Below are 13,634 nucleotides of genomic sequence, written 5' to 3'. Positions count from 1 at the left end.
GGGGGGTGTAGTGGGAGTGTGCCATCGACATGTTTCCTCATCTATTATCTAAGATAGGACACCCTATAATGGCCCAATTACTATTTAGCACTTTTTGCAAAAATAATTTTAATAGACGAGCTATGCTGTTCTCCTACATCTCCTGTTTACTCTACTTACAGATCCGAATGTGCGAGTGGCGTGTCTGACGTGTTTCGGGGCAGTAGCTGCCATCCAGCCTCCACTCATGGAGATTTGTCACATCATGCAGCCGTCTATACCTCCACTATCCGCATCCCTAGCGCAACCAGCCCCACCTGTCAATCAACAACCTGGGGACGTGGACAGCCAATCAGAATCCAGAAATTCTAGATTAGGTAGTGCTCAAGGAAACCAGTTGTCGGAGAGTTCTGGAAACTCGAAAGCTGATTATTCTACAAATGACGGACAACTCCAAAGTCTATCTCCAGAGGTCGTGACCCCACCTGTTGGCCAAGGGTCAGGGTCAGGGTCGGTGTCCCCAGGAGCTTTGACCCCTGTGTACTCTGACAAGTTACTTCAGGCCCATGCTCGTGACACGTCATGGTTGATTAAACTTTGCATGAGGAACATACTTCCATTTACAGATCACCATGGAAACTGGACAGAGCCTCATTTTGAGCCACTTCCTGTGAGATTAGAGTCTCTCCAGGTACTGGCCCACCTCACCAAAGGTTATTTCCCTATTATCCGGTAAGTCGAGCTGTTTGTTTTGAGCGAGATTGAAAGGCCATTGTACAAATGTTAAAATCAATCTTGACACTTACAGTGGATTCCCAAACACATAACGTGTACTGTAAAGCGGTTATATTTTTTATTTTTTTTTGCTTTATACGCGCTTTGACTAATATCCGCAAATTCTAAACACCAGCGAAATTGTCTAAAATGTTAACCACTTTTACGGACCTTATCACAACATGTTGAAAATACTTATAACCCAACGCGCTGTTATGCAAGCTTAAATGAACTGAAATCATCAGATTATCACCGGACAACTGGGCAGTCCATGGTAAAACCACACTTACCTATAAGTGGCCTCAATATATGTATGTGTACACAATTTGTGATTGATTGATTACAGTTTACTCCTACAAAGGTACATACATGTACACATTTGATTTTCTTTCGATTGAAGTCACTGGCGGATGACGACGCTCGGGATCAGTGTTTTTGAACGGTTTACCTGCATTTCGAGGTTTAACCCCTAAATAATGACACCCAAACTACTTTACATGATACATGGGATTTGGGTGCACAGCAAAATTTAAACCCCGTGAATATGTACTGAATAAGAAACCGCAAAATTTTTACCCCAGAAACAGGGCGTGAAATACCCCCCCGCCTGATGGTCCACGATGGGAAAAAGTTAAAATATTTCATAAAACCTGAAAAGAAAAGTTTGTTGTCAGAGACTGTCTGCTAAATCAGTTTTCATTTACAAGTGGCAAGATGGACGAACTATTTACCTAAATGAAAACAAATAAGATTAAATTGTCGTTTGAAAACAAACTTTATTTTCTATAAATGTTTTGAAGCTGAAATTTTTTTCGGCCCTGTAAAAGATTTAATTTACCAGCCCGAATGTCCAGTAATAGTTTTAAAAGTTTGGCACACACTGCTTGATGCATTAATTAGTCTTTATTTAATATATAGTGATACTTTGGCTGAAAAAAGTTTTTAAATCTTGGACCAGTAAGTTTCTACTTTGGGCAAGTGCATTTTAAGATCCACTGTCATGTCATGGCCTGATGGGCCAGTGTATTTGAAATTTTTTTCCTTGCCCTGATGGTTTTGTGATTTCGCGGTTGAATAACATGATCGCGAAAATATGATTTGCAGAATAATATGACAGGTACAAATAAGCTGCAGTAATACTTCATAACTGTAATGTTGTTATGAAATAGCGAGTTTATGGTTTTAACGAGTCAGTTACATTAAGAGTAATATGTAAACCATGAGTAACTCTGTTGTTCCAGGAACGGTTTGGCCGTACTACGGGATCTGATACACAAGTGTATACAGGACTCGGACCAGGTGGTCAGGCTACACACAATCAAGGTCAGTATTACTCTTTTTACCAGTGTGTGTGCTAGCTATATATAGACGAGAGCTATCCTACGGGATCTGATACACAAGTGTATACAGGACTCGGACCAGGTGGTCAGGCTACACACAATCAAGGTCAGTATTACTCTTTTTACCAGTGTGTGTGCTAGCTATATATAGACGAGAGCTATCCTGGGTGAGAAATAAATCACAACATATAGGATAATAGAATCTTTCACCATTTTGTCAATGAGATAAGTGAATAACAACCAGGGGGAAAAGTTTTTAATTTGCTAAACACAAGGTTTGCCAAGTGCTTGCCATCTTGATATTCTTCCCTCAAGACAGTTTAGGGCCAGACATTTAAAAATCTTTGGCCGGGGGTTGAGATTTTTCTGTTTTACTCCTAAAATGTGGAATTCTTGTTTTTCTCCCTCAGCAAATACAAGTGTTAATTTCATGTAATGCAAACAGTGTTTTCATAATTCCAGCAAATTGCAGTTATCTTCTGTGATCTGCTATTGTATTGTTGGGGCGACCTCATATGAACATACAATTGTTATGACATGGGAATCCCCTCGTCTTTACCCTATGGTAAAACAGAGATTTCACTTACACTAGACGGGTGTATCCACACTTTTCCCGATGTGGGATATCCTTGTCTCACCCTAGGGTGCTGAGACAGGGGAAATCCCCTATGCATCACAATTATATGACGTCACGTCAACAATACAATGACGTCATGTCAACAATGCATCAATGTCACGTCAACCCTGAGTTTAACATTACATTATATATATGATACGCAATGGGTGAACAGGGTAAGAGAAAAAGAATCATTCACCCCCTTGTGGTTGAGATAGGGGAATCTCAACCCTCTGGGAAAGATTCTTAAGTTGCCAAACACAAGGCTTTGCCGAGTTGCTTAGATTTTGTGGTAATACAAATTTTTTCTTAGATTTTGTTGTGTATTTAAAAAAAAAGAAATCTTGGATGTTGTTGCTACGATTTAAATTCCGTGTATTTTATATTTTAGCTGCTGGATGTGTTGACACAAGTGATTTTACAAGATGTACAGGCGGCTGAGACAGACGGTCCTGGTAATAGAGTGAACATTGACCTGGTGAGTGGAACAATCTAGGGTCATGTACAACTGTCAACTATAATGTCGTAATATTGTTACTTCACACATATATGTACCAAACTTACACTGTAAATACTGTAATACTACAACTCATACATTCACATTTACTATGATACTTTTTACATAATCTTTTAGTGCATCATACTGAAATTATTTAGCACTTATTCTATTATGCACCAATCAAAAATGGCTAAACCTTTTCACCATACCAGACTGTAACTCTTAGCAACTTGATGATGTCACAGTCATTCTTTATTGTTCTAGTCACATGACCTTTACTGTCATTGTACCATCATGTAACTGTGTTCTGAAGACGGCCTCCCTTTGGCTGAAACATGTCAGCACGTAGGATGTAAATCAAACATTACATTTTGTACTGGATTCAGTGGTGTTGTTGCTCATCATTTCTATTTTTAGCTCACCTGCCCGAAGGGCAAGTGAACTTATGTTATGGTGCGGCATCCGTCGTCCGTCCGTCCGTCCGTCCGTCCGTCCGTCGTCCGTCTGTCAGGCGTCAACTTTTTGCTTTAAACAACTTCTTCTCAATAACCAAAAGGCCTAGGTAGATGATATTTGGCCAGTAGCATGCTGGGATCAAGGGCTACCAAGTTTGTTCAAATAAATAACCTTGACCTACTTTCAAGGTCACAGGGGTCAAATATGTTAACATCTTCAAACAACTTCTTCTCAATAACCAAAAGGCCCAGGGTACTGATATTGGGGCTGTAGCATGCTGGGATGAAGGGCTACCAAGTTTGTTCAAATGAATGACCTTGACCCACTTTCAAGGTCACTGGGGTCAGATGTCTTAAATCTTCAAACAGCTTCTTTTCAATAACCAAAAAGGCCCAGTGTACTGATATTGGGCCTGTAGCATGCTGGGATGAAGGGCTACCAAGTTTGTTCAAATGAATGACCTTGACCAACTTTCAAGGTCATTGGGGTCAGATGTCTTTAAAATATTCAAGCGACTTCTTCTCAATAACCAAAGGGCCAGGGGACTGATATTGGCCTGTAGCATGCTGGGATAAAGGACTATCAAGTTTGTTCAACTGAATGACCTTGACCAACTTTCAAGGACATTGGGGTCAGATGTCTTTAAAATCTTCAAGCGACTTCTTCTCAATAACCAAAGGGCCAGGGTACTGATATTGGCCTGTAGCATGCTGGGATAAAGGACTATCAAGTTTGTTCAACTGAATGAACTTGACCAACTTTCAAGGTCACAGGGTCAAATGTCGTAAAATCTTCAAGCGACTTCTTTTCAATAAGCAAAAGGGCCAGGGTACTGAAATTGGGCCTGTAGCATGCTGGGATGAAGGACTACCATGTTAGTTCAAATGAATGACCTTGAACACATTTCAACGTAATATCCTGTTTCAACAATCAAGGTCAGAGGCGTCATATGCTTAAATCTTTTAATAGATTCTTATGAAATCTTAAGATTACAAGCGTTAGATTAATAACAGGTGAGCGATGCAGGCCCCTTGGGCCTCTTGTCATATGTACCAAACTGTTAAATTGGCATCATTTCCATTTCTTTTTTTTGGGGGGGAGGTAACAATTTTCTCCTAAATTATACAGGTTTTAAAATTTTTGCATTTTCTCTTGAGAAATATAACACAAAGAACCAACATTGCATTCTTGAATGTATCACATTGCACAATACTCACACATATGTTAACGTAACGTGGTCAGGTGGTGCAGTGGATAGCGCACTTGCCTTTCACCAAGACGGCCGGGGTTCGATTCCCCGATCGTACGTGAAAAGGTTTAGGGTCACCTACCCGACCANCCACCCACCCACATGCTAACATCCATGCCAACAATAGTGATTAACATAAGTTGAAATAACCAAATTTCATTCTAGACTTAAATGGGCCTGTGTATGAGTACACTAGCTCTTACTGAATATGCTTGTAAATGATTTATTTTTTATTTTTTTCTGTGGACAGAAAAAGACCAAGTAGAAAATATTCATTCTAGTTTGGTCCATCTTCTGATGCTTATTATAATGAATTTTTCCTCAGGCCAAGGAGTTCTGGGTTTTCATGTTGATGGGCCCCTTACCTAGCATATTACAGATGGAAGCCAACAACGCTGTTCGAGCCACGTCATGTGACTGTATATCCAACGTCGGACCAGAGGTGTTCGCGGTTTTACCGGTACGAGAAAATCTTAACTCAGAAATATTTTAACATTCACCTTGATGACAAATATTCAAATGTTCATTGAAAAAGTCAATTTGTATGAAAATTGTGAATCGGACATTGAAACTTTAAATTAAACGAAAACTATTAAATCTGGAGTTTTCAGTCTAGAACATTTTTGAAACTCAGCAGTGTTACTCCATTTAAAAACTCACCTTACCACAAAAACAATTACATCCATAAATACTCTTACCTTGCGACTTGACAATTTTATAAGTGGCGTTATAAACTATTACAGATGGACAAGAGGATTCTGTGTATTACCCTGGTGCTCGGTCTGACGTCGGATGACGATAGGATTGTACGATCAGCGGCAGTGAGGGCTGTAGGGGTGTATGTCTTGTACCCATGTCTGAGAGAGGTGAGTGGTTTTATCCCTATCAACACGTACCTTTCACCAGTATTGCCAGTATTTTTGTGTAAATATATTAACCCATTCACCCCTGAAAACACATTTGAACTCTTCCAATTCAAAAATTGGAATAGTTCATTATGAAATTTCAGGGGTGAATGAGTTAAGAAATCTTTCATTCTGGGAATATATAGTTTGCAATATTATTGAAGTGGTGTATATGGAAAATACCATAACATTTCTTGTTTCTTGTCATGTTTGCTTGTATATTTATTTATTTTCAATAATTTTTGGTATGAGATTGAAAATCGGAAAAAAACATTAACATCCATTTGGGAGTTTTAGATAAACATTCTATGAAAAGATTGTTTTTTGTGTGAACACTGTTTAAAAAGATTTCATCCCACTGGTAAGAATAGCTTATTTTCTGATAGTACTTATTCTGTATCGTTTTTCTTTTTTTCATTTTTAAATTTTCTTTTTCTTTTGCAGGATGTGTCCTTCATTGCTGATGCTGCTAACTCCATTTTAAAAAGTATGGCAGACTCGAGTCTGAATGTGCGGCTGAAGACGGCGTGGTCGCTGGCTAATCTCTGTGACGCCTTAGTACTCAACAAGTAGGTGGTAGTATAATATCCCATAGCTATTGTATGTTTCATTACTAACAGTCCATGGTTTGTTTATGTGGATAATTGGGGCCGCGGTTGCCAAGTGGTTAAGGGGTCTGACATTCTGCTACCACTAGCCCTCCACCAAAGGGTCGCGGGTTTGAGGGCCTACGTGGGGCAGTCGCCAGGTACTGGCACGGTAGGTTGGTGATTTTTCTCTGGGAACTCCGGCTTTCCTCCACCACCAAAACCTGGCACGTCCTTAAATGACCATAGCTGTTTATAGGACGTAAAACACCAACAAACCAAAATGTGGATAAATTCACAATAAAGGCTTACAGGTTTAGTTTGTTTTGAACACAAACAGGAATTGAAAACTTCTTATGCGAGTTTTCGAAAACGTCTGTTTCCTTTGTCAAGCAAAGAGTGTAAATTAGCGGTTTAGAGTCGAGACACCCGTCGTTTACACTCTTTGCTTGACAGTGGAAGCAGCATTTTCGAATGCTTGCAAAATAAGTTTTCGAATCCTATTCGTGTTAAAAAAACCCACTTAGCCTTTATTATTCATACCAAACTGATGAATCTTATTCCGAAGTTCAACTGAACTTTTTACACATATTAATATACTTTTTCATGAATTTATTCAGTCTATTTTTGCCTAGGACAATGAATCAAGTGACCAGTCTAGTCACTTTGTTTTATCAAGTTGTAAGACTTGGAATGCACTTCCAATTGATGTAAGGTCATCACCATCTTTTAACACTTTCAAGCATAGAGCTATAAAGCACTACTGTGATTCATACTTTTAGATAAAGAAAACAGTTTTTAATTTATGCTATATTAACGTATATCCTGGCAATTTTCATACTTCGCTATATTAGCGTATATGTATGTAAGGCTCCGGCCATTTAACTATTATCAGACCTTCAAAGCATGAGATGTATGCTTTCTGTGATATTTGATGTATTGTACTATATAACTGCATATAATTTCAGCAATCTCATAACTTATATTTTAGATGATGTTTATGTTTAATGTATATTACTATGTTTTAAGTAACACTAACACATTTTACTAATATAGAGGACCCTGAGGGAGATTAGCCTTTGGCTAAATCAGGTTTTTAATCCTCAATAAATAAAGTTTATTATCATTGTTATAATAAAGTTTATTATCATTGTTATAATCAAGTTTATTATTAAGTACAAAATGTGTTGCTGGTATATATGTATTTCGCGATATTGTCACTGATTATGTCCCCTTGTATCTAGGACGGAGGGCGACGTCCAGTTCCTACAGGACTTCTCCAACCTGTTACTACAGAAGCTGTTCACCACAGCAACAAAAGCCTGCCAGGACAGTGATAAGGTGCGCTCTAACGCTGTCCGCGCCCTTGGTAACCTGATGAGGTACCTCCCCAGGAGTAGCCTTGGTATGTATTCAAAAAGTTTCTACATATATTTTGCCCAAGTCTGAAATTTTCAACGTAAATGGTAACTTAATACCCCTGTGTATGTTTGGAAACAGTAACAGAATGCACCTGCCCGAGTGTATGAATCTTTAGTCTCGCTGGTCCGTCTTTGAGAGGAAGAAGGAGACTGAATTATTGATACTTGATTGCGGTGGTTATAGAAGTAAGGATAGGTTAATGTATCGACACGGGAACCTTTCAGAGATTTTGATTTTAAAAAAAAAAATTGCAAAAAAACAACATTCAATTTCAGAGAAGTGTACGTTTAAGATACCGGTGGAGGAGGGTGTGAAGGCGCTTGTGAAAAACATCAGCTCTGGCACAATGAAGGTAAATACAGCGTTGTCTCTAGGGTCGCATTTGCATAACCCGGTTGAAAATGTGGAGGTGGCGCAGAAATATTCCGCGATAAACGAACACACTTGGATTGAACTGTGTAGGCAGAGCTAAAACAAAAAAGCATAGTTTTAGAGTTTGTGACAAATAATAACAATATTTCAAGAATAATATGTCATTCTTTTACTTGTACAATTAATTATATAAGGTATCTTAAAACATATATGTGCATCGACCTTGTTTTATAAAGAAATAATTCAAACCATGAATAGTCAGCATTTTAGTCTCGGTTAGGCACGACGTCTGGACCCCTCAATCTACTCTTGTCAAATTTTCCTGAGGTCAGCCCCGGTTCAGATCTGAGTCTGTCGTTTTCTTTTCAGGTTCAGCTGGTTGAAATGGTTGAACGGGATAAACAATAAGGTCCTAAATGTTTGAACAAAAGTCAAGTGATCCATATAAATTTTATCTGTCATGAAGTCCCTAGAACACAGTTTGGGGACTTATTGTTTTTGCTCCTTTTCTTATTTGTTTCCATTTTTTCTGACAAGGTTTCTGCCGCTTTTCTTGAAAACTATTAGGCAAGATTAAACCAAACTTTACATATATGTGTTGGAGAATGGAAGGTGGAGTGCAGATGACTTTTCATTTCTTGATTGGTCATCAAGCATGGTTGTCGCGGCCTCTGATTGGTCGAAATTCAGATTTTGTCTATACGCAGTGGTTCCCAATACAATCAGCACTTGTTAATTCTGTCTTCAACATGCGTTCCTAATTATGCCCACATTTGCCATTCGTTGATCATACCGCTCCTCATGTACTTTAACCTTCACTTTTGTTGAACTGAACCCGAAATAAATCTTTACTTTGATGATGTCGTTTATTTAGGTGAGGTGGAATGCCTGCTACGCTGTCAGTAACCTGTTCAAAAACTCGCTGCTGAATCAGGCCAGCACAGAATGGATGGTAGGTGTCTCTTGTTTTCTACTTTTGAATTTTGATACACCCATTCGAAAGATGGGGCAGGGTGTATTATGTTATTTTTTTTTTTATTTTTTTTTTTATTCATTTTCAATTTTTTTACATGACATGATACAACACCTGGGGTACATTCGCGTATCCCGGTTGAAACGGGACGTGTGGCGCAGACATTTTCCACGATAAACGAACGCACTTGGACCGTTCTACAAGCGGAGCTAAAAATGCACAGTTTCGGAGAAAGAAAAAAAAATGTATCAAGAATAATATGCCCTTCTTTTATCCATCCACTAAATTACATAATGTATCTTAAAAACTACATGTGACATGACATTGTTTAAGAAAGAAATAACGCAAATTGGCAATAGTCAGCATTTTAGTTTCGGTCAGGTACGTCTGGACCCATCAATCTACACGTACCAAATTTTCCTGAAGTCAGCCTCGGTCCAAATCTGTACCTGTCGTTTTCTTTACAGGTTCAACCGGTTCAACCGTTTCAACCGGATACGCGAATGTAGCCATATTGTACATGGTTGTTGTTTAAGCTAAGAGTTGTTGCTAATAGTTTTTTTTATTATGTTATCATGTGCGGGCGGGAACGGTGTCTGATCGATATCTTGAGCAGTTTTCAACGGATTAACTTCAAACTTCATAGGAAGGTTTATTACCATGATAGTACGGACAAGTTTGATAAGTGCAATTATCGGGGTGAATTTATGGAGTTATGGCCCTTTATTCATTTGCCTAAACACTAAACAGTGTTCGCTTGATCATTCCAGTAGTTTGCTACAGATTAAATTCAAGTTTCATAGGAAATCAATGTGCACAAAAAGACAAGTTTTCAAGATACTTTTTCTCTCCGGCCTCGACCAGGTGTAAGATATGCATCTCGGGTGATAGGGGGGATATGTATACATCTGGTAACCAGCAATAATGAGACAACTGCCCAAGATTAATTAAAAACACTGATGTGCTGTTCCCGACTGCATGTCAAAAGAGAGGGAACAAGCCAGTAGATATCCATTTCACAAATGGTTGTAAGTTTCAGCCATTTCAGTTCAAAGGTAGGGTCAACGCCTATGGAGATTTGACATTAGCGTCGGCCCCTGCAAGGAATTTAAAAACATGATCAATCTAATAAGGTATGGGTTTAGGACGCTTACATCAGGAACGGTTGGTTTCAGAATTCATTTTTATGATAAATGGGACCTCATTGACTTACACCTGTGTGGGAGTTAAAGGTTCGGTAATTCAATTCCTCCTAGAGCATTTAAGGACACAGTTACTATAAAATTATATCATCATCGTATGCAACATATTCCAACTGTTATTTTGTTACCGAATATAACGCTATTTCAAGAAAGAATTGTTCTTTTTATTGAAAATTTAAGCAGAAAAATATGTGAAACTTCATTACTTTTGAGAAAATTTCCATTTTTGACACGTTAATTTACATAGATCTAAAACGAGTCTATTTTTCATACTTGTTTAAAAGTTGGCTACCAATAATATCTTTCAACATCAGGAATTTCAAAAAAATTGACAATCGGTAAATTTGTCATATAACACTTTTGATTCAAAAAAAGAAAAACATAGCTTTCTTTCCACTTTTCCTTTAGCTTGTGTTTCTTCATGACGAAAGGTCATTGAGTCTTGATATTCTGCCAGTAGGTTGGTTGTTCATGTGAATAAATTTAAGTTTTGTAAACGTTGATGGCCTTGACCTTTGTTCAAGGTCACAAAAATCAAATGTGCTAAAATAAAAGTTTTGTATGGGGAGTTAGACAAGGATATCTTTCGTTGCTTTATTTGTTGAGCATTTAAACGATATAGAATAATATTCCTTCATATTTTGTTGAATGAATGGGCAATAGGCAAACTAAAATAATAACTACAACTGTAAGCCAAAGGCTGACTGATACCACCCGCTCCTATATAAACCAGAGCTGTAAGCTAAAGGCTAACTAATACCCCCGCTCCTATATAAACCAGAGCTGTAAGCTAAAGGCTAACTGAAACCACCCGCTCCTGTATAAACCAGAGCTGTAAGCTAAAGGCTTACTTATAACACCCGCTCCTGTATAAACCAGAGCTGTAAGCCAAAGGCTTACTTATAACACCCGCTCCTATATAAACCAGAGCTGTAAGCTAAAGGCTTACTTATAACACCCACTCCTGTATAAACCAGAGCTGTAAGCCAAAGGCTGACTGATAACACCCGCTCCTATATAAACCAGAGCTGTAAGCTAAAGGCTTACTTATAACACCCGCTCCTGTATAATCCAGAGCTGTAAGCCAAAGGCTTACTTGTAACACCCGCTCCTATATAAACCAGAGCTGTAAGCTAACGGCTGATTGATACCACCCGCCCCCATATAAACCAGAGCTGTAAGCTAAAGGCTTACTTATAACACCCGCTCCTGTATAAACCAGAGCGGTAAGCCAAAGGCTGACTGATACCACCCGCTCCTATATAACCCAGAGCTGTAAGCCAAAGGCTGACTGATACCACCCGCTCCTGTATAAACCAGAGCTGTAAGCCAAAGTTTTACTTATAACCCCCGCTCCTGTATAAACCAGAGCTGTAAGCTAAAGGCTAACTAATACCCCCGCTCCTATATAAACCAGAGCTGTAAGCTAAAAGCTTACTTATAACACCCACTCCTGTATAAACCAGAGCTGTAAGCCAAAGGCTTACTTATAACACCCGCTCTTATATAAACCAGAGCTGTAAGCTAAAGGCTTACTTATAACCCTCGCTCCTGTATAAACCAGAGCTGTAAGCTAAAGGCTGACTGATCCCACCCGCTCCTATATAAACCAGAGCTGTAAGCTAAATGCTTACTTATAACTCCCACTCCTGTATAAACCAGAGCTGTAAGCCAAAGTTTTACTTATAACCCCCGCTCCTGTATAAACCAGAGCTGTAAGCCAAAGTCTGACTGATACCACCCGCTTCCATATAAACCAGAGCTGTAAGCCAAAGGCTTACTTATAACACCCGCTCCTGTATAATCCAGAGCTGTAAGCCAAAGGCTTACTTATAAAACCAGCTCCTGTATAAACCAGAGCTGTAAGCAAAAGGCTGACTGATACCACCCGCTCCCATATAAACCAGAGCTGTAAGCTAACGGCTGATTGATACCACCCGCTCCTATATAAACCAGAGCTGTAAGCCAAAGGCTGACTGATACCACCCGCTCCTATATAAACCAGAGCTGTAAGCTAAAGGCTGACTGATACCACCCGCTCCCATATAAACCATAGCTGTAAGCTAACGGCTGATTGATACCACCCGCTCCCATATAAACCAGAGCTGTAAGCTAAAGGCTAACTAAGGCAAAGAATTGCAAAGCAATCCATAGTCTCACACCAGTAATTATTTAAGCATATAGGTCACTGACTTACTTCCTGTACTCTCTCCCCAAAACATACTTGCATACCAAATCTTGTTAGTCTCAATGAACCAGTTTTGCTGAAATCGTCCTAGTAATTAAGGAAGAGTTGTCAAGACAAAGATTTTTAACAAAAGGCCATAACTCCTTATAAAGGGTCGAAATGAAAAATTACTACCCTTATGCACGACATCAGGGGGTAATTACCATATCTGTAAACTTTCGTTGAAATCGACCCAGTGGTTTATGAAGCAGACAAAGGTTTTTTACAACAAAGGGCCATAACTCCTTTTTAAAGGGTGAAAATGAAAACATGCTACTTGGATGCACAATATGTCAGGGGGCAGTTACCATATCTGTAAACTGAAATTGGTCCCATAGTTTTGGAGAAGTTGTCTGGACAAGTATTTTTAGGTCACCTGAGCTTTAGCTCAAGTGACCTATTGCTATCCGTTTTCGTCCGTCGTCGTCCGTTGTCCGTCGTCCGTCGTCGTCCGTCGTCGTCCGTCGTCCGTTAACATTTTACATTTCAAACTTAAAGTCAAGTTCTGCTGGACCAATTGAACTTAAAGTTTGTAGGAATGATCGACTCATGGTCCTGACAAAGTGTTGTTATTTTTCAGGTCGATCAGAAATCCAATATGGCCGCCACGGCCGCCATTTTGAAAAACTATTTCAAACTTAAAGTCAAGTTCTGCTGGGCAGATTGAACTGAAAGTTTGTAGGAATGATCGACTCATGGTCGTTAGTGTTGTCATCTGTCATCTGTCGTCTGTCTGTCAACTTTTCCTTTACAACGCTACTAGTCCTGAACAGCCAAGAAGATTTTGACTAAATTTGTTCTGGAGCATCATTAGGCCAAGGGGACTCAATTTTGTATAAACAATGGATGTGGCCTCCCTGGGACCCCAGGGGCGGGGCCCAATAGGGGAAATAGAGGTAAAACCTTTAAAATCCTTCTTCTAACGTAGGGATTAAGAGATTTTATCCTAATTTAGTCTGGAACATCCTTAGGCCAATGGGACTAAATTTGTAATAAATGGTGGATCTGGCCCTCCTTGGGGCTGAGGGGGGGG

The 13,634-nt window shown here is 39.2% G+C and overlaps 1 protein-coding gene across 1 annotated transcript in view; it reads left to right on the top strand.

The window, feature by feature from the left end:
- The window catches only part of LOC110464634 (HEAT repeat-containing protein 6-like), a 40,917-nt gene that overhangs the window by 18,894 nt on the left and 8,389 nt on the right, over window positions 1-13,634 (top strand). The window contains exons 12-20 of the mRNA XM_021519963.1: window positions 162-711; window positions 1,995-2,076; window positions 3,101-3,187; window positions 5,239-5,373; window positions 5,657-5,779; window positions 6,263-6,387; window positions 7,650-7,810; window positions 8,103-8,179; window positions 9,074-9,151. Of these exons, the coding sequence (XP_021375638.1) occupies window positions 162-711; window positions 1,995-2,076; window positions 3,101-3,187; window positions 5,239-5,373; window positions 5,657-5,779; window positions 6,263-6,387; window positions 7,650-7,810; window positions 8,103-8,179; window positions 9,074-9,151 (1,418 nt within the window). The remainder of the gene's footprint in view (window positions 1-161; window positions 712-1,994; window positions 2,077-3,100; window positions 3,188-5,238; window positions 5,374-5,656; window positions 5,780-6,262; window positions 6,388-7,649; window positions 7,811-8,102; window positions 8,180-9,073; window positions 9,152-13,634) is intronic.

This window comes from Mizuhopecten yessoensis, unplaced genomic scaffold (genome assembly GCF_002113885.1).
Source record: "Mizuhopecten yessoensis strain PY_sf001 unplaced genomic scaffold, ASM211388v2 scaffold11017, whole genome shotgun sequence".
NCBI classification, from domain to species: Eukaryota; Metazoa; Mollusca; class Bivalvia; order Pectinida; family Pectinidae; genus Mizuhopecten; species Mizuhopecten yessoensis.
This window is presented reverse-complemented; position numbering and strand designations above follow the sequence as displayed.